The sequence below is a fragment of the Lepidochelys kempii genome, chromosome 3 (assembly GCF_965140285.1).
Source record: "Lepidochelys kempii isolate rLepKem1 chromosome 3, rLepKem1.hap1, whole genome shotgun sequence".
NCBI lineage: Eukaryota > Metazoa > Chordata > Testudines > Cheloniidae > Lepidochelys > Lepidochelys kempii.
This window is the reverse complement of record NC_136382.1, coordinates 146,230,575-146,249,448: the sequence shown is the minus strand read 5'-3', so window position 1 is coordinate 146,249,448 and position 18,874 is coordinate 146,230,575. Positions and strand designations below refer to the sequence as shown.

Sequence of the window (18,874 nt, the reverse complement as noted above, 5' to 3'; positions counted from 1 at the left end):
GGTAAAAACTATATCAGGTATGATCTGAAATTCAGCAGGACGTTGCAGTAAAACAAGCTGAACACATGGAGCTTGGGGCACAGAATGCTAGAGTAGGAATTTGAAGTTCAGACGCTATATTCTAGCCAGGAGCTCTGCAAGCCAAGGGAGAAATAATTGGGTATTTTCAAAAGTTGTGGCATGGTCAGAGCCAGTATCTTACAGCTCCCCTTCAACTTTAATTCTGCCCCCTTGTGCCCATGCATTATGATACAATATTCACATACAGGATGGAAAGTATTTTTTTCGACAGGACCCCTTCCTGAATCAGTGCACAGGATGGACAGTGCTCTGGGAATCAGGCAGCTGTTCAATAGTTCTCTTTATCTTCAATGTATGGGCCCTGCCTTCTTCACCTTGCCCTATCCAAACTCAGTGCTCAGTACAGAATTATTAATTTCCTCATGGAATTTTTTTGTCGCTCTCTCACTATAGTATCGGCACCTTACAGACCAGAGCTTCCTAGAAGGGGGAGGAGGAGCAGTTTGACCAAGGGCCCCCTCAGAGGGGCATTGCAACTTGGGGTCTCAGCACCACTCAGGTTTGGCCCACCTGCCCATCAGGCATGAAGGAGGAATGGCCAGGCAAATTTGAGTGAGTGGCATTGTGACCTGGTGCAAACCTGAGTGGTGCTGTAACACAATGCACCAGGTCACAATACCTGGAGTGGGGAGCCCAGCCCAAGAGCCACGGCTGTGGGGTGAATGAATGGCAGGCTTATTCTCCATCCCCAACTCCCACCAGGCCTCCCCCATTGGTAATTTTTTTGGAAGTGTAGGGGGCCTCAGTTTCAAATTTTTCTCTAGGTTCCAAAAAAACCTCTCTGCGGCCCTATCGCATACACTAATGAATTTAACTGCACAAGTCCCTTGCGAGGTACGGACATAGCATCCCCTTTTCACAAATGAAGAATTAAGATCAGAGATAATAGCCCAACATGGCCAGAAGTGTACACTAATTTTAGGTGCCTAACTTGAGAGACCAAAGGCCTGAATTTTCAGGTGCTGCGAGCCCACTGATTTTAACCAAACTCCCATGGGCTTCAGCTGGAACTGTGAGTGTTCAGCACTTCTGAAAATCAGACCCTCACATTCTTAGGCTGGGCGCCCCAAAACAGTGGACACTTTTGCAAATTTTGGTCTTATTCTCTTTGGGCCAGACTTTGGAAGATATTTAGGCACCTAGAGATGCAGATGGATGCCTAAATATCTTTGAGGATCTGAGCCTATGTGCACAGCTGCACCTTTAGGCACCTAAATAGCTTTGAAAATCTGGCCCTTTGTGCCTCAGTTCCCCATATGTAAAAAAGGGGATAATATTTCCCTCGCTCACATGGTAGTTGTGAAAATAAATCCAGTCATGTTTCCAGAAAATGAGGAACATAGAATCAGTGAGTACTGCTGAAAATTCTGACTGAAGTGACTGACCCGACATCTCGTAGGAAGCATGTGGCAAAGCCATGCCTGAACTGAGCTCTCCTCGCAGTCCACTGTTTTAAGATTATCATTTTTTAAAGGAAAGGGAAGAAAAATAGAACAAAAATCAGGAATCTCAAAGACTCTTAAGGCCAGAAGGGACCACTGTGCTCATCTACACTGACCTCCTGCACATCGCAGGACACAGAACCTCACCCACCCACTCCTGTAAGAGACCCCTACCCTCTACCTAAGTAACCAAAGTCCTCAAATCATGATTTAAAGATGTCAAATTACAGAGAATCCACCCTTTTACTCTAGTTCAAACTAGCAGGTGACTTGTGTCCCTCGCTGCAAAAGAAGGTGAAAAACCTCCAGGGTCTCTGCCAATTTGACCTGGGGAAAAATTCCTTCCTGACTGCAAATATGGCAGTCTGTTAGACCCTGAGCATGTGAGTAAGATCCACCTACCAGACACCTGGGAAAGAATTTATTGTAGTAACTCAGAGTCCTCCCTATCTCTGGCAGTTGGAGATACATTTTAAAAACCCTCCATGATGGCAATTATTTCATACTTTAAGTCATGAAGCAAATCACTTTACGTGCATTGAAGTGATGTTACACATTTTGGACTTCCCCCACCTCCCCCCCCCACGATTGTGTTACATACTGGTATCTGCTTGCAATCACAAAACTGCTTCTAGTCAAGACGTCTGGATATCGTGTCTATTTATTTGAGCAACACTTGGTGACAAACATGCCACTGTTTTTGCTGCCCTTGCTGCTGCTGATCCTGTACCACATGTTTGGTGTCTGCAGTGGTATCCCTCTGCCTAACCTGCCCAGCCAGATAGACCGCCTTGTGGGTGCCCTTTTAATGGGAGCCAGGGTTCTGTGGCATCACTGTGTATTGATGAAGGACCATAGCTTACTACTCCACACGGTCCTTGCAAGATGAAGTACCGTTGCTGCTTGCTCAAACTTTTGGGAGAATAGAATACACCTTCTCCTCCATCAGCAGATATGCCTGCATCCCGCTTCTGCTCCTTCTCCCTCTTGCTTTCCTCTCTCACTTCTTCCTTTTCTCCACTTCTCTTCTGGTGTCCTCCTTTTCACCACTCTCCATCCCCTCCATCATCTAATTCCCCTATTTGTTTGTACATATGTAATTTTGTATCTATTAAAGTGGTCAAAAGTAGCATACATTACAATTCAGACTGAATTCTAGCTTGCAGTCTTGCGGAGTTGGAAGATGTCCATGGAACTGGGTCTTAATTATGCAAGACTATCATTTGGAGAGTCACTTCTGTGGTGAATTGCCATAACAATTCTGTGTATACTAAGGGCCAACGCCTGTAGTGAGTGTATTGGGACAAAGGAATAGGGAACCTATTCATCCCCAGTGTGTTTCCCTTACAAACAACAAAGCACTAGGGGGAGCCAGGTTAGCTGGTTTGCTGGTGATGAGACATGATCAGCCCATCAGCTGAATAGCTAACGTGTACACTTGAGACAGCAGGATGTGTCAGTTGGGGCCGCATGGTGCCTCACATCAAAGGAGAAGCAAAGTGTACTCAATAGTGCATAGCACCTGCCCACACTGAGCCAGCAGCATGGTTCTTGTGCTAGACGCAAGGGTTTGCACCCTGCTACTCACCCCACTGTCACCCCTGCTTCAGTCCAGGTAGGATTTTGCCCGAAATCTGTTGTGGGTTTGATTCACTCCTGTAATTGTGGAATGCAGCTTCACCCAGACACAAGCGGCTGACCTATTTGCTTTTAATTATTTATGATAATGAAATAGAAAAAAAACCAAATTCTCAAAAATTTTCCACAAAAATGAATACGCTTTCAGTTCAGCTCTATGGCCATGAAAGAAATCATAGTTCACTTGCCATTGCTTATAAAGTTTATTTGTTTTTAAGTTCAAATCAGATGAAAATCTCAAACCAAATATACTAATGGAGGAAATTAAGGTGGATTTTTTTTTATAACTTTTCCAAGAACCACATATGGATAAGCATACTTCTGCAAAACAAATACAATGTTTATGTACTTGGACACTCAGATTCCAGAGATTCATAATGAGCAATGTGGTTTGCAAACCATTAATTATTTATTCTGTTTAACGATGGAACAAACAAATGCCAATAAATGCAGGCAGGTACAATGTTTGAGAGGGAACATGTCTACTGTAAACATGCTGATACATTTTTTTGGTGGAAGCCTGTGAACAAGAATAGCCCCTAAGGAGGAGAAAAATGAACATGCCTCTCTTTGTTTTCATTTTCCAAAACAAACCTGACAGAACAGGCAGATTCTGCCAATAACAAGAAAAATAAACCCCACAGCTTTTCTATTTAAATCACTGCCTTGTCCTACTGTTTTGTAGAGTAGCTATTTCTGTGCATCCAATGAAGTGAGCTGTAGCTCACGAAAGTTTATGCTCAAATAAATTGGTTAGTCTCTAAGGTGCCACAAGTACTCCTTTTCTTATTTCTAGCTAGTAGTTGGCAGTTTTGTATCCCTGGGCAGATATACGGATGACCCTGAGAAGAGTCAATAAAGGTTGGGTTTTGTTTTTGTTTTTTAAATAATTTTCAACCCATACTTTATTGGTACTCTTGTGAGAACAGCTTCTTGCTAGTTTCATTGCCCGTGCAACATCTCTTACTCAGATTTAATAGCCAAGTGAAAAGATCAGTTTGGAGATGTATGAAGAAAATTAAGGCCAACTTCCCTGAGTATGAATGTTACGATCATGCCCTTCTCACCCAAAAAATCAGGAAAGATTAATATAATTCAGCAAATAAACAAAGACAGGTGTGACACTGCCATTCATAGTTCAGCGAAGTACTAAAAGACGCCAATACCACAAAGAGCTTGCCAACTAGCCCAGTGACATGGCTGCTACTGCACTCAGTTCTAGCTAGACTTCAGGACTCTTATTTCTACACCAGCCACACCCACTCATCCCTCTAGTTTGAGTAGCCGGAGAGCATCATGGAGGTGACAGTGTTAGTCTCCCACAGAGAGCATGTGGCTTTTGTGCATCCTCTAGTGGCCAATCTTGGAACAGCACTATAGTGATCTTAGCAGACACTGACTTCCCTTTTGGCCTTTATCTAACGGCAGCATTGTGGAGCCAGAGGAATCGGATAAACCCGGGACTGTTAAAGGGTGGAAAAGGGTGGCAAAATGTGATCTGGGAAATGAAATCACCTAATTAATATAATTTGGATATGAAAATATTAGTGATTTTGGCTAACCGATAAATTTTCTAAATAAAGTCTTTCAAATGCAGTATTGTAGATCCAGAAAAATTCCCCCGGCACTAGATTTGATGCCCACTGCATTTGCTGAACTGCATTTTATAACCCATATATAATAAGAATTATATCTGCTTAGCACATCCTGATTTGCTTTAAGTCGTACAGGAGTTAGTTCTATAGTAAGAGACAGATGGAATGGGAATTAGGGAGCTGCTCAGAAGTGGTGAGCTGAATCTGTTCTACTTGTACATACACTGGATGCACATGGTAATTTCAGCCTTACAGTCTATCACATTCAATATTGGGGTTGGTAGATGCAGAATCAAAGGTACCAAAATACACTTCCCTGTTTTTGGGAGGTGGGGTGTTGGTTGGACTCCCTACCCCAGAATCAGGACTGGGTGCAGGCTGGACCTCCGCTGCATATTTCTCTTCTCTCTGAGAAGGAGAAGGCTCCTGCTTCTGCTTGAGGTTTTTGAAGCGTTTGAGCTTCACGGGGTCCTTAGTCTCCTTAGCACAATGCAGCAAGATGAAAATGTCCCTTCGGAATTTGGAGCTCATTCCAAAGTAGATAATGGGGTTGTAGAAGCTGGCAGACTTGGCAAACAGACTGGCAAGGATGCTGGTTAGATTGGGCACAGAGTAGCCACAGGCAGACCACATTGAGATGACAGCATATGGAGACCATGCTATAATAAAGGCTGTGCAAATGACAATAGAAACCTAGGCGAGAGAATGAAAACATCTTTTATTTTCTTAAGACAATACTGTACATTGGATTACACTAAAGCAGCAGAGAGATGCAGTGTGGTTTGATGGCTAAGAAACACCTGGCTTGTATTCCCAGCTGTACCACTGACCTGCTCTGTGACCTTGGGCAAGTCATTTCATCTCTCTGTGCCTGTATTTTCCCTCTCACACTTGTCTTAGATGGTGAGCAAGTTGCGGCAGGGACTGTCTGTTACTATATGTTTGTACAGAATCTAGCACATTTCTGATGTGGAAAATGTGATGATTGTCTGTTTTAGATAAGGAATTGAGCGTATGTCTTCATTGCCATATGCTATTGTATATGATGGAAACCACTTCAGGTCAAGAGTGTACCTGCTAGTTCCTAGGACCCTCTGTTCTGCTAGTTCCAGCACCCTTGCACTAGGACACACTATGGGCTAGATTTTGCAACTTTTGCTCTTGTTCATTGGTACTTATTCATATATGCTGTCTGGCTTTGTTTGGACAGCTCAGATGGGTATTTCTCAGAAGCAATTCAAATATATAGAATTGGCTCCACTCTAAGTATTTACTGAGATAAAAATAGCTCAGGTCCTTTGTCCACCCCTGGTTTTCAGAAGTGCTGAGACTCTCACAATCCCAGCTGCGACATCAGCAGGAGTGATGGGTGATCGTCTCATCTGAAAATCAGGCTCTAGGCCAGCAGTGGGCAACCTGCGACCTGTCAGGGTAATCCGCTGGCGGGCTGCCAGACGGTTTGTTTTCATTTGCACGGCCGCCTGCAGCCCCCAGTGGCCGCAGTTCGCTGTTCCCAGCCAATGGGAGCGGCGGGAAGCAGCGGCCAGTGGCGGCTGCAGGTTGCCCACCGCAGCTCTAGCCCAGTATTTTCAAACATAACACCTAAAAAGTTTGACACCTGAGGCACTAAATAAATGCCCGGGTTTTTAGAAGTGTTTGGCAGAGAGCGTTCCCAATGAGTGCAATGGAGTAGCGGGTATTCAGCACATCTGAAAAGCAGGCTGCTTACGTGGGTCCTGAAATATAGATTTAGGTGCCTAACGATAACTTACGTTTGATTTTTTTTTTTTTTTGCCACTTGTATTTTGAAAGAATTAGGATGAAGATGCAGGGAATATGAAATAAGAACGGTCAACTAAGGGCAGGAAAAAGAAACAGGAAGGGAGACTGGAAAGAGGATCATGCAGAAGAAAGATACATGGTAGAAGGACAGAGAGTGGGGGATGGGAGGGTGGGGAGAAGTGAAGGAAATGTAGGATAAGACTCAAAAGGGAAAAAAAAGAATAATAAAAACAAAGTATAAAGTATAATAAAAACAGGTTTTTATTATACTCAGGTTTAATAATGAATAGTGGGATTTTTAAAAGCACTCAGCTTTTACTAAATCTCCTATTAACTTTGATGGAACAGGAAGCAGCATTAAGCCAGTGATTAGCATTTTTAAGAATTCCACCATAAGTTTCTCTCTGCACAGTACTATCACTTCAGAAGAAGAAGAGGACACAATCTTTGGTGATTCATAAATAGAGTACTTCAGTTATATATTTGCCATATTTTTGACTGACTGCATGATTTTTTTTCATGTTCAGGTTTAATGTTCATTTGTGATCCAATTTGATAATAAGTCTTCAATTTCGTCATTGAACTCTAATGCTGTAGAAGAATGCAAAGTGCCCGCTCTGTTTTCTTGTATACTACAGGTATACGAAGCACCTAGACATACCCGAGTGACATTTCGCTCCATTCGCCTCTGCCTATCTGTTGGATCGCCCATTCCAGTTAGTGCATGGCTTGACTTGACAGTGTTGATGATAGACACGTATGAGAAGACCATGACAATCACAGGTAGAAAGAAACAGCAGATAAATATAGACACAATGTAGGACTTGTAGATTGTAGAGAAATTGGCTTTTGCCCAGTCTATCTCACAGGTGCCATACATGCGATCTAGAAAACAAAACAGTGTGGTTAGCTTTTTTCCTTTTTAATATATTTGTCTTTAATAATCTTAAAGCATTTGATTTATAAATTTAAAACATAGTTTTCTTCTTTTAGAAAGCAAAAGGACCAAGTGATCATGGTGATTTAATGAATTATGACATAATGTTCTATAGACACAATTTTCCAAGACCTCATAGATTGCAACAAAATGTATTACAGGCTACTTGCCTCTGATTTAGATTTCCACTGCCTAGCCAGCATGAAGAAACCATTGCTAAGGGGGGACAGTAAAGGGTAATATTTTAATTCCCATTCTCAGAAAAATGGTTATTAATTCTGTAGGTTTGATACCATTGCAAGTTATGTTCTTCCATTTGCTATTACTTTCTACACAGTAACTTTTTCTAAGATCTTGGTACCAAACAGCATAATAAGAAGTTATTGTAACAAAGATAATACACCAATCAATTAAAAAAGTCACGTTAACTAACAAATTACAAAATAAGAAATAGGAATAAAAAAATATTGAATCTTTCAAAATAGAATGGAGAAAGCCACAAACATTCTATATGGAAAGGACTTCCACTTTAATGATACCGGAGGTGCAAAAATATTAATACAGCAAATGGCTGTATTAATGGGACCACACCTGAAAAAAACTGAGATCAGACATAAATTGCAAACTAGAGCGTACAGTTATAAAGGGGCTACAGATGCTTAGATAATGGGCCAGATTCACAAAGGGATTTAGGTGCCTTAAGATGCAGGTAGGCACCTAGTGGGATTTCAGAAGTGCCTACGCAAGTTACGCACTTAACAGAAGGTCAATGGGAATTAGGCATCTAACCTGCTTGGGTGCTTTTGTATATCCCACTAGGCACTTATCTGCATCTTTAAGCACCTGAACGCCTTTGTAAATCTGGCCCCGAAACAAAATATTGAGTATGACTCATAGCAATAGAGCCTGCCTATATATTTCACACTTGAACAAAGGTTGGAATGAAGGTTTCAAGGACTCCCCAAAATGAAATGAGCAGCAAGGTTTTCCATAGACTGTAAACAGTTTTAAAAAAATTAAGTCTGTTGACTGCTCAGACAATCATTGCAATAAAATACATCACAAATAAGCAAAAGCATGAACCAAAGTTTTAGCTGTTTACACAGTCAAGTATTTACAATCCCTGGAAAAGTTAAACAGGTGAAACCTGCATGATTCAGCAATGGAACTCATATTAGCATCAAATTACAAGACCTAATCAAAAATAAATCCTCTTAATTCTCCATAGCTGATGAAGTTTAAATGGGATGAATTAACTTTCAGAAGACAGGAACCAGAGATAAAAAATTAATTACTTACCTTGAGCTAAAAGACATTGGTCTTATCCATATTTAACATCAAAAAGTTCTGATGCACTTATCTGGATACATTCAGTAAGAACCTTGCAAACCAAAGGTGAAATCCTGGCTCTATTGAAATCAGTGGCAAAACTCCTATAGACTTCAACGGGACCAGAATTTCATCCCACAAGTAGATTGTATAGGGAAATATTGGAAAGGATGTATGCAGCTGGACAAAGTAGCACATAAGCAGTACTCTCACCCATGAAATGTAATGTAATATCACTAATTAGTAGAAGATGCAGAGAAAGTACCAGGCCCAAAACTGAGATCTGAGGTATACCCAGAGTACAATCATAAGCATTCCCTGGATAAATTGTTCTTTATGAATTATACTCCCAGCTCTACTGATAATCAGTCTGCTCTACAATAAACGGCAAGATAAGAGGGAAATCATCTTTGTTCTATTAAGAGCAAATGTGCCAATTGTGTCACTGTAGGAATGTATGAGAGGCCCTTTACCTGTATAACTGCCCCATCCAAGTATTGGAGCCACTGACCAGAAGAAAGCTGCTATCCAGATGAGAACCAGGGCCACAGTGATGCTGCTGTTGCTAATGCAATGCCCTGGAACATACAACACGGTGAGAAAATGGCACTTAACACACTGACCCTTTCCCGATTTAAATCTATTCACATTGGACTACTGTAAAGACCAGGGAGGGCTAATTAGGGGAATCTTGGTACTTGAGATAATTCCCAGACTAAAAAAATGTTTTTAAACTAAAGGTAAGTTTGAAAGTATAGATCAGTGACTTGAGTGTTCAAGATTTTGCAAGGACATTGGAGTTAGATGAGATTAGATTAAAAAGTGACAGATAAATTAGATAGGAGACAATTCGGAAATTCAGTGTTAAAGCTACAAGAAACATATATGAACTTTTGCAGTTTTGTAAACCTTTAAAAAGACAGGAAATTATAAGTTTAATTTAACACGAAAAAAGAAAAACAATGGAAAGAATGGACATTCACTAGTATAGCATTCAAATAACTTTAAATCTGCCCCCACACTGGTAGCCAGAGGAAAACAAACCAGAAACTCAAACTACCGTATTCAGCCAGCATAACACTTTCAACTCATCCATGATCAGAGAAACCAGAATAACTTACTCTTAACCATACAGTGGTTGTGCCAGTTCCAGCCTTCTTTAAAGGGATATAAAGTCCTCAGAAAAATGCATCCTTTACCTGACTAGATTAGCAGAGTACTCTCCTCACTTTTCGTTCAGATTCCATGTTCCATCACTTACACAAATATCATTAGGCCCAGGTGCTGCGGTCTGCACATGCAAACCTCTCAGTGCCAGACAACACACAGGAAAATTATTTTAACCTATTACATTTGAAAGAAATTTCTGCTTTCCAGACAATAGGTGTAGACAACTGTCTACGTATATTTTGCTGAGGTTGTCTGGTTGTGACTTGTGATGGGATTTAGCCCAGAGTCCAGCCCACTCAAATACTGCAAGAGCCTTCTGGAATGACCCTTACATTTAACTCTCTGGCACAGATATCTGAGATATGTATGTTAATAAAGTTATTGCTTTCCCTGTACTTACCACTTTTCCTACAGAATATGAGCCTCAGGCGTGTCAAAGGCAAAAGGCTTTTAGTTACTCACATTTCTAATGGTTTTAATTAACGGATTCCACTCTCTTCTCTTCTTTGTCCTTGATTCCCAAGCTGTTGATGCTGTCATTGGATGGGAGGGGTTCTGAATGATCCTACTTATTAAATACAGGAAATGTTTTCAGCCTGAGTCCCCCAAGTGCTCCACTGTGTCCTCCCTTACTCGCCCATGCCCTCCCCTGTCAGGGATAGTTGAGCGCAGTTTCCATAGTGCTCCCTGAGTATCTGGCCTGACTTCAGTGATAACGAACGTGCAGTTTCTGCTATGGTTTGGCTGCATCAATGGCCCTTGATAATGTTGCAGTCAGCAGCAGCAATAAAGGGATGGGAAAAGCCACGTGGGCCAAATTCTGATTTATACGGAGGCCCACTATGCAGCAGTGTAAAGCGACCCTAAAGTGGAAATAAATTGCATTTACACCCCGTTACGCTGCTGGAGTGGCATAAGGGGCCTTCGAGTAAATGAGAATCTGGCTTATACATATGTTTAATCTTCAATTGTGTAAGTATTCAAAGCAGGCTTTTTAAGTACCCTCTTCTAACCAGCAGAAGTTTTGGAAGCTTGGCTAAAATGTGTGCAGCCCTGCTCCCTGTGTCGATGCAATTAATTTGGTTCCCATGGGAGCGGTGGTGAGTTGCTGAAGAGGTAAAACTCTGAAAGAAGAAGATTTCTTCAGAGCACAGAGAGCTGTCCAAGACACTAGACTTCCTGCGGTTACTTAAGGCTAGATTCACAAAGGAACTCAGGCACCTTGGGCTAGATCCACAAAGATATTTAGACTCATAATTTCCACAGAAATCAATTACTTGGGCATGGGGTATTCTGGGGCAGGTTTTGGGCATGGGGTATTCTGGGGCAGGTTTTTCTCAATCTCTCCTGGGCACGAGACACAGAATTACTCTCAGAGGTTAGGGCACTCACCAGGGATGTGAGCGACCCAGGTTCCAGTCCCTCTCTTCCAATGCCTATTTAATTGTTTATACACAGTGGAGCAGCCTCAACAGGCGAGATTGAGAGAGACCCCAGAATACCCCATAGCCCAATGGCTAGGGCACTCTCCTGAGGTGGGTGGGACACCAAAGTTCAAGTCCCTTCCCCACATTAGACAGAGGAGGGAATTGAACCCAGCTCTCCACATCCTGGGTGAGGGCCCTAACACCACTGGGCTAAAAGTTACAAAGGGGGCACTATCACATCCTCTGGCTGTTTTGTGTGGGTCTAGGTATGTTCAGAGCATGCCTACCAAATTGGGCTCCACAGGCAAGATAGGTGGGGGAACACCTAGTTTGAGGATCTTTCTGGGGCTTAGCTATGATGCCTAGGCACCTAGGCTGAGGTGGCTGTGACCTTGCTCTCCGGTAGAAACTTAGGTGAGAGAGACGTGCATTTAAAATATGGCTAGATATGGTACAATAAATACAAAATACGGTACACAGCACAGCCTGATTCTGACTGCCCCAGCACCAGACTGAGTTAAAAATGGGCCTTAATAGATATATCAGTGACAAGGTGCATTGGTTCTGGTGCAAAGGTGGAACTTCCTGCAGAATATATATTGCCTTGTCAGGGTTGTTATTGCCTACGCAATTAGAAATATAATTTATATAACACAGTAAATGTATACTGTTCTTTATATACAGAGATTGAGACAGGATCCCTGCTCCAAATCTTACAGCGTAAATCACACAAAACAAAGACAAAAGACAATACTGGATAACACTGGAGTTGTGAACTAGCATGGGAAACTATTGATTAGAAGAAGATAGGGAGAATTTCTGGATGGAGTGGTTTTAAAGAGGGATTTGAAGTAGCTGAGCAAGGACTTTTGGTGGGAGATTTCTAACAGGATAGGAAATACAAAATAAATAATGGGAGGAGGACATCCATGATCTTTTAAGTGGGACGACTGGGAAAAGGGTGAGGAGCAGATTGGGGTAGGTGGGAATAAGAGCAGAAATGTAGATGGTGGCATGATTATGTAGGGGTTTGTAGGCAGGTGACAACAAAGAGTATGAATTTAACAGAGTAAGAGACAGGAAGCCATTGGAGATATTCAAAGTGGTGTAGAGCAGTGGGAGAGGGAGATAACTTTAGTAGTGGTATTTTGGATAGATTGGAGGGCATGGAGGTTAGAGAAGTATACAGTAAACAAGAAATCAGCACTTGGGGAAAGGTTTTAGGGGCAAGGGTCATGAGGAAAGAGTGATTTTTGAGATATTGAAGAGGAAGAAATGACAGGAGAGAACTGGAGAAGGGAGAAGTAGAGAGGAAAGCCAAAAATGGCATGCAGATTACAGGCCTAGGAGACAGGAAGGAGAGTGGCAATGTCAATGGAGCTAGGCAAGGAGTCTGGAGGAAGGTTTAAGAAGAAAGAAGTTCAGTGTTGAAAAGAGTGGGCCTGATTCTGACCTCACAGTGTGTAAAAAGTACATGGGTTGATCAGAATCCGGTCCATTGAGTTTGAGATGATGGTAGGGCATCCTAGAGACAATGGCAGAGAAGCAGTTTGAGATGCAAGACAGGATGGTGTTGGAGAGGTTGCAGGGAAGATCAGTAGATTTCAGTGTCCCAGGTGACACCTAACCCTATTCACAATGCCTGCTGTGAGCAGGCAAAACACCACTGAGAACAAAAAGGCATTTGTGGAGGAAAGTGTCCCAAGCCAGGTCTATTAATGGCTGGCAACTGTCCTAAACTTCATTTAATACAAGATGAAATTCACCTCTTTGCAGAGGGACAATGGACATGTGCACCACTTAAGTGCCATTTACACTCTATTTTGAGGGACTTAAGTGATACATAAGCTTAGTGTTGGCCCTCTGCACGGGGTTGAATTCTACCCACAGTGAAGCAAATGTGCCAAGAATAACCCTGCTCTTATTTGGGTTAATCTGAAAATGTTTGATGGAAGCAGATTTCCAACAGAAATTATTGGGCCTGATTTTGATTCCCCCCCTTGTCCATTGGCCACCATGTTACCCCATTGACTTCAGGGGAGTTATTCTTGTTTTTCACCAAGGTAACTGAAGGCAGAGTCAGAAACCAGCGCTATTTTTAATTTCTTCAAATGTGTGGTTGAAGCCCTTACCTCTGTCTGGATGGCAGCCCTTTATGTAGCGAGTCACACTGATCACTGTAAGGGTATTAATGCTAGCCAGGCCAAACAGAAGTGTCAGAAATCCATCAATCTGCAAAAACAAATAAAAAAGGGGGTTTGTTCCCGCAACCAAACTACAGAATGACAAGGGGGTTGGATTGAGGGGAACTGTTGGGAATGCTCCAGTGGTTTTATATTAATGTTCCTGAAAGTTTTTCCAAAAGCCCAAATGCCAGTGAAATATAAAATGTCAGGGGTCTTTACCATAGAATCATAGAATATCAGGGTTGGAAGGGACCTCAGGAGGTCATCTAGTCCAACTCCCTGCTCAAAGCAGGACCAATCTCCAATTTTTCCCCCAAATGGCCCCCTCAAGGATTGAACTCACAACCCTGGGTTTAGCAGGCCAATGCTCAAACCACTGAGCTATGTCTCCCCCCAATCTCTGTGATCACTGAACAATTAGACACTGAAAAACTAGATACGGTGTGTCATGTGGGTAATGTGAATGTAAAACAAACAAGCAAACACCTGCTGAAATACATCCCCCCAAAATACAAAGTTACGGAATGAAAGAGAAAAAAGACTGCACAGGAGAAAGGGGATAGGATGCAACAATCCTCATTATATAGAGACAAATATGTAAACTGAACACATGAAGTTTAGGTTAAGGTGGCAGTAGCAATAGGAAGCATGCAAGCATGCAATCAACTTAGCTGGGTGGAAAAAAAGATTTTTAAAACGTCCAAACCCAAATCAGCCAAATTATTTATCTTTGAACAATGCTAGTCATATTTGTTACTGGTATGGTAAAACTGACTCAGGCCCTGATCCTGGAATCTGATCCACACAGGTATGCCTGCATAGACCCTTTTGCCTGTGTAGCATGCCAGTGAAGTCAATGGCCGCACTAGCAGTCTATACACAGAATGGTTACAATTCAACTAGGTTAATTCATGGCTATAAGGAAGAAGTACCTGCTGAATGTAGCAAAGATGGATGTAGCCAGCTGCTAGTGAATACTGTGTGACTGGGAGGTGATCTGGATAAAATCTTTGCAGGCTTAGTCTAATTTTCAAAAGCTTGGAATCAGATGCAAACACAGAGCTAGAGGGTCACTTGGAGGTATAAGTTTCACATTAAATTGAGTAGGAAAACTGATGTAAGTGGCTCCACACTGTAACTTGCAAGAATTTGGTATTCAATGGTTATATAAATAAAAACCCTGCAACTTAAACCAGTTCATTATTCTGGCAAAATATATTCAGTCCTCACATAATGGCACCACTCTCATTGAACTCATGCCCGAATTTGGCCTGAGGACATTGTGAATGAGGTGAATATAAATTAAAGTAGGTGTGGTACGCTGTATCTTACACCCTTCTCCTGCAACAAGCCCCCTTGTGCTTTCTCTACATTCATTTTGCAGAATCCCTGAATAGTAAATCAGTGCAAGATGCACTATTATGGCACTTACATGGCCACGTCTGTCAGATTTATGATCAGCTTACACCTGATGTGTAACCAAAACCAATGTATATGTCACAAAAGAATATGACCCAATGATTTCCATGGATGCAGCATATGCTTTCTCCAGGTTGCATTTGGCTGAATTTGTCCTGTTGTCTCTCAGGATTAGTTAAACACCTGGAAATGCAAATGCACTATACACTTCATTAAGCTTATGGAAGCAAATAGCCTCTGCTCTACTATGTGCTATAGCCGTACTGCACAAATTGAGATAACAACATGTGCAAGGACTGCTGTAAATCCACACAGTCGTAAGCTTAAAAAATAGTACGAGTTATTGTTTAGAACTGAACAGTGTTTCAGGAACCATGAGAACGGTGAAAAATCTGAACAAAAGCCTAAAAAGCAGTAATAATAAAAATACATATAAAGGACTAGGGCTGGATCCTCAGTGGATGTAAACTAGTACAGCTCCACTGAAGTTGTCATGTGTCGGCTCAGGATATGACAATTGCCTCCAAAGATGACAACTGTTATTCTCTCATCCTCATTTCCCCATCCTTAGTAGATGTGCCAACGTCATTTCTCACTGAGGGACAATTGTATTTCCTGATCAACTCAATCTACCAATGGAGCGCACAAAAAAAAATGGCAGGCAAATGAGACTAGTCATTTTGATTTAAAACGAAATACTGTATCATCATAAGTAGAGTTAGTTGAAACATTTTCAGTGAAACATCTTTCCATCAGAAAATGCTGTTCGATTAAATTGAAATGTTTCATGGGAATCAGAGTAGCAGCCGCGTTAGTCTGTGTCCGCAAAAAGAAAAGGAGGACTTGTGGCACCTTAGAGACTAACAAATTTCTTTGAGCATAAGCTTTCGGGATGAAGTAAGCTGTAGCTCACAAAAGCTTATGCTCAAATAAATTTGTTAGTCTCTAAGGTGCTACAAGTCCTCCTTTTCCTTTTTCATGGGAGTGTGTCAATTTCAACTAAATTGGTGGTTTTGATAATGCGGAATTTTTTTTTTCACCTTTATCATTTTGATTGATTTCATTTTGACTTTTATATTAAAACATGTTATAATTTAATATTCTATTTAATGTTTAGCATTATATCCTAGTATATATAGCGCTTTGACATTAATCAAACAAAACATTTTTACCTTATCAAAATAAAACACTTCAATTTTTCTCAATTGAAATTTTCAAAATTTCTCTTCAACAGGAAAAATTTTAAATTTTGATTTTTCATTCGGATTTGGAACTGCAAAAAATGTCACTTCAGAATTTCCTGCAGAACAGAAATTTGGTTTTCCAACCATTTCTAATTATAAACAAGGAAACAGCACAACACTTATCAAACAAATGTATAGCTAGTAAGTAATCACTATCTTTCTTCAAATATCACCTTCTTCAGCACCTCAGCATTTAAGTTACACCAGACTAGTCTCCTTCCAACAGCAGTTTAGGGAGACCTGGTTCTCCATGGCTGCATACCACGTGTAGATATTTAAACATGAACAGAGTGGGTATAAAATGCTACCATTCTGACTTGCAAAGGTATAGAGGACTACACAAGGTGCATTGGATAATAAGGGAATCTATGAACCTGATCCAAAGCCCACTGAAGTCAATGGCAAGACTCCCCAGTTGATTCTCATCAGTTTTGGTTTGGACCCTGTATTAGCATAAAAGATGCTTATTTATGCATTTTGCCTTCTGACTTTGGCACCTTATGTAATACCCCTCCTATTCATCTTTGAATCTGTTACAGCCCCAGAGATTTTATTTTATAAGCCCCATATGTGGTTTATGGTATTTGAATTGGGGACAGTATTTGATAGTGTCTGATGTAGTGTCTCATGCAGCCTTCCTCTCAAAATTAATTCAGCTCAGCTTGGACAGACACACACTTCATGTGGACCAAAAACAGGCAGCAGGACCAAAAACAATAAGTAATGACAAATTGCAAAGCACTGAGGTCCAAGGAGGTGCTTAGTGTGGTACTGCAGAAATTGTATTGGGCAGATCTTAATGTCTTCATTAATGGCCTAGAAGAGGGATTAAACAGCCCATGAATGAGATCCCAAGAGGATATCAAATTCAGAGGAGCTGAAACCATAAACAGGACAGAGAAAGGCTACAAAAGGCTAGTGGGTGGAAGCAGGGACAATAAATAGCATTCTAAGATTTATCTTGGAAAAATACCAACATATGTCTCAAGTACCTAAACACCAGGGTTAAAATCATAATGTCCTCAGTGCCCTCCCCTCGGGTGGAGCACCTGCCTTGTACGCCTAACCATCCTTAGCATGGCTCAGCCTCACAAGAGGCAAGGTGGAGCCCCAAATGTGACTTCCCAAATGGGTAGCAGACGGTCAAAATTGGATGGTTATATTACAGAAAACAACATACATTTTGCAATTTGCATACTGCAGTAGCTGTACATTGTTTCTATCTATATTCTTTATCAATGAAAATACAATATTTGCTCTTTGGTTATGGGTTAAAAGAGAAAGGGGATTAATTAAAGCACTATGCTTAGCACTAAGGAGCTGTCAAGCCCACTAGCTTAGCCAGCTTTAGCCTTTTCTGCTCCTGCCTGGCTCACTCCCAGCTGCAGGTGTTAACTGTTGGTTAGCTCTAGGGGTATTGTTCCTTCCCTTCTTTATAAAATCAAGGTCAAGGTCAACTCGGGTTTCTCTCTCCCTATTCTTCACTCCCCCTTCCTTTCAGTGAATTTACTGTTGGCCCCTCAGCTGCTCTCTTCTGTGGATTTACTCCAGTTGCTGTCTCTTCATTCTCATTCCTCTCTCAGGAATTTGCTGTCAACATCTGCGGTGCTGGGCATGCAGGGAGCTGAGAGCTTCACAGACAGAGCCGAGTTGCAACATGCTCTGCATAGTTCTTTCCATTTTAGGTACTTATATAGCTTCCATTACCATATCTGAGTTTCTCACAGTCTTTAACACGTGTATCCCCCCACTTTTACAGATGGGGAACTGAGACTAAGTGACTTGTCCAAAGTCACACAGGACGTGTGGTAAAGCAGGGACTCAAACCCAGGTCTCTCAAGTCATAGGCCAGTGCCTTAACCAGTGGACTATCCTTCAGATTTACAAACAAGGGAGAGGCTTATACATGAAGAAAACAGACAAAACATTTAAGCTGGTAAAACAAGGTAGTATAAAGAGTAGCAGAATGAAATTAAGACAGGAAAAATATTAATAAGGATACAAGAGGGGATCCTTCTGCACTAGGGGGAAGATGTCCTAATAGCTCTTTCCAATCTCTAGCTTCTATAATTGTATGATCTAAGAGTTAGATCCTGATCTCAGTTACACCCATATTTATTCAGAACAAGTATATGGATTCTGCTACAGTTATTCCAGATTTACAATTGCATTACTGAGATCAAAATCGAGCCCTAGATATCTACTCCAGTGCAAGGAGAGGAAGAGTAAGTAGGAGGTGTCTCTTGAGGATAAAAGGCCCAACACTAGTTATAGCCCATGCGATCCAGAGACTTGCCACAATGGCCAACAGAAAGACCTTTCTGAGAAAGACCTTTCTCAGCCACCTCTACTCCGAAAAAGATAGCATAGATCATAGGTAGTAACAGAGACAGATCTACAGAATCCAAAGTAGCTAGCAACCCAGAAAATACTAATTATCTTACCACAGTATCTTGAGTTGATAGCTAGAAATACTAATATAAGTACTGAGAATAAAGTAATCCATTTCTTCTCCAAATTTAAAGATAATTTGGCCCATCAGCTAAGGAAATACTAAAATATGTAGGAGAATAAATTAAATGTCTCTAATCAAAAATTTTTGTGTATTTTTTCATGCTTTCCAC

At 41.3% G+C, this 18,874-nt stretch overlaps 1 protein-coding gene and 1 long non-coding RNA gene across 4 annotated transcripts in view; one reads left to right on the top strand and one right to left on the bottom strand.

The window, feature by feature from the left end:
* The window catches only part of LOC140909329 (uncharacterized), a 119,102-nt gene that overhangs the window by 65,665 nt on the left and 34,563 nt on the right, over positions 1-18,874 (top strand). Inside the window, exon 3 of one of the 3 annotated variants that reach the window (XR_012158180.2) lies at positions 7,177-7,321. The exons of the other annotated variants lie outside the window; for them this stretch is intronic. This is a non-coding gene — a long non-coding RNA (uncharacterized LOC140909329). The remainder of the gene's footprint in view (positions 1-7,176; positions 7,322-18,874) is intronic. 3 annotated transcript variants of the gene reach the window in all.
* Positions 5,006-18,874, bottom strand: part of LOC140909328 (visual pigment-like receptor peropsin) — a 43,854-nt gene continuing 29,985 nt past the window's right edge. Inside the window, exons 3-6 of the mRNA XM_073338371.1 lie at positions 13,534-13,633; positions 9,278-9,382; positions 7,200-7,423; positions 5,006-5,449 (exon numbers count right to left, since the gene is read on the bottom strand). Of these exons, the coding sequence (XP_073194472.1) occupies positions 5,006-5,449; positions 7,200-7,423; positions 9,278-9,382; positions 13,534-13,633 (873 nt within the window). The remainder of the gene's footprint in view (positions 5,450-7,199; positions 7,424-9,277; positions 9,383-13,533; positions 13,634-18,874) is intronic.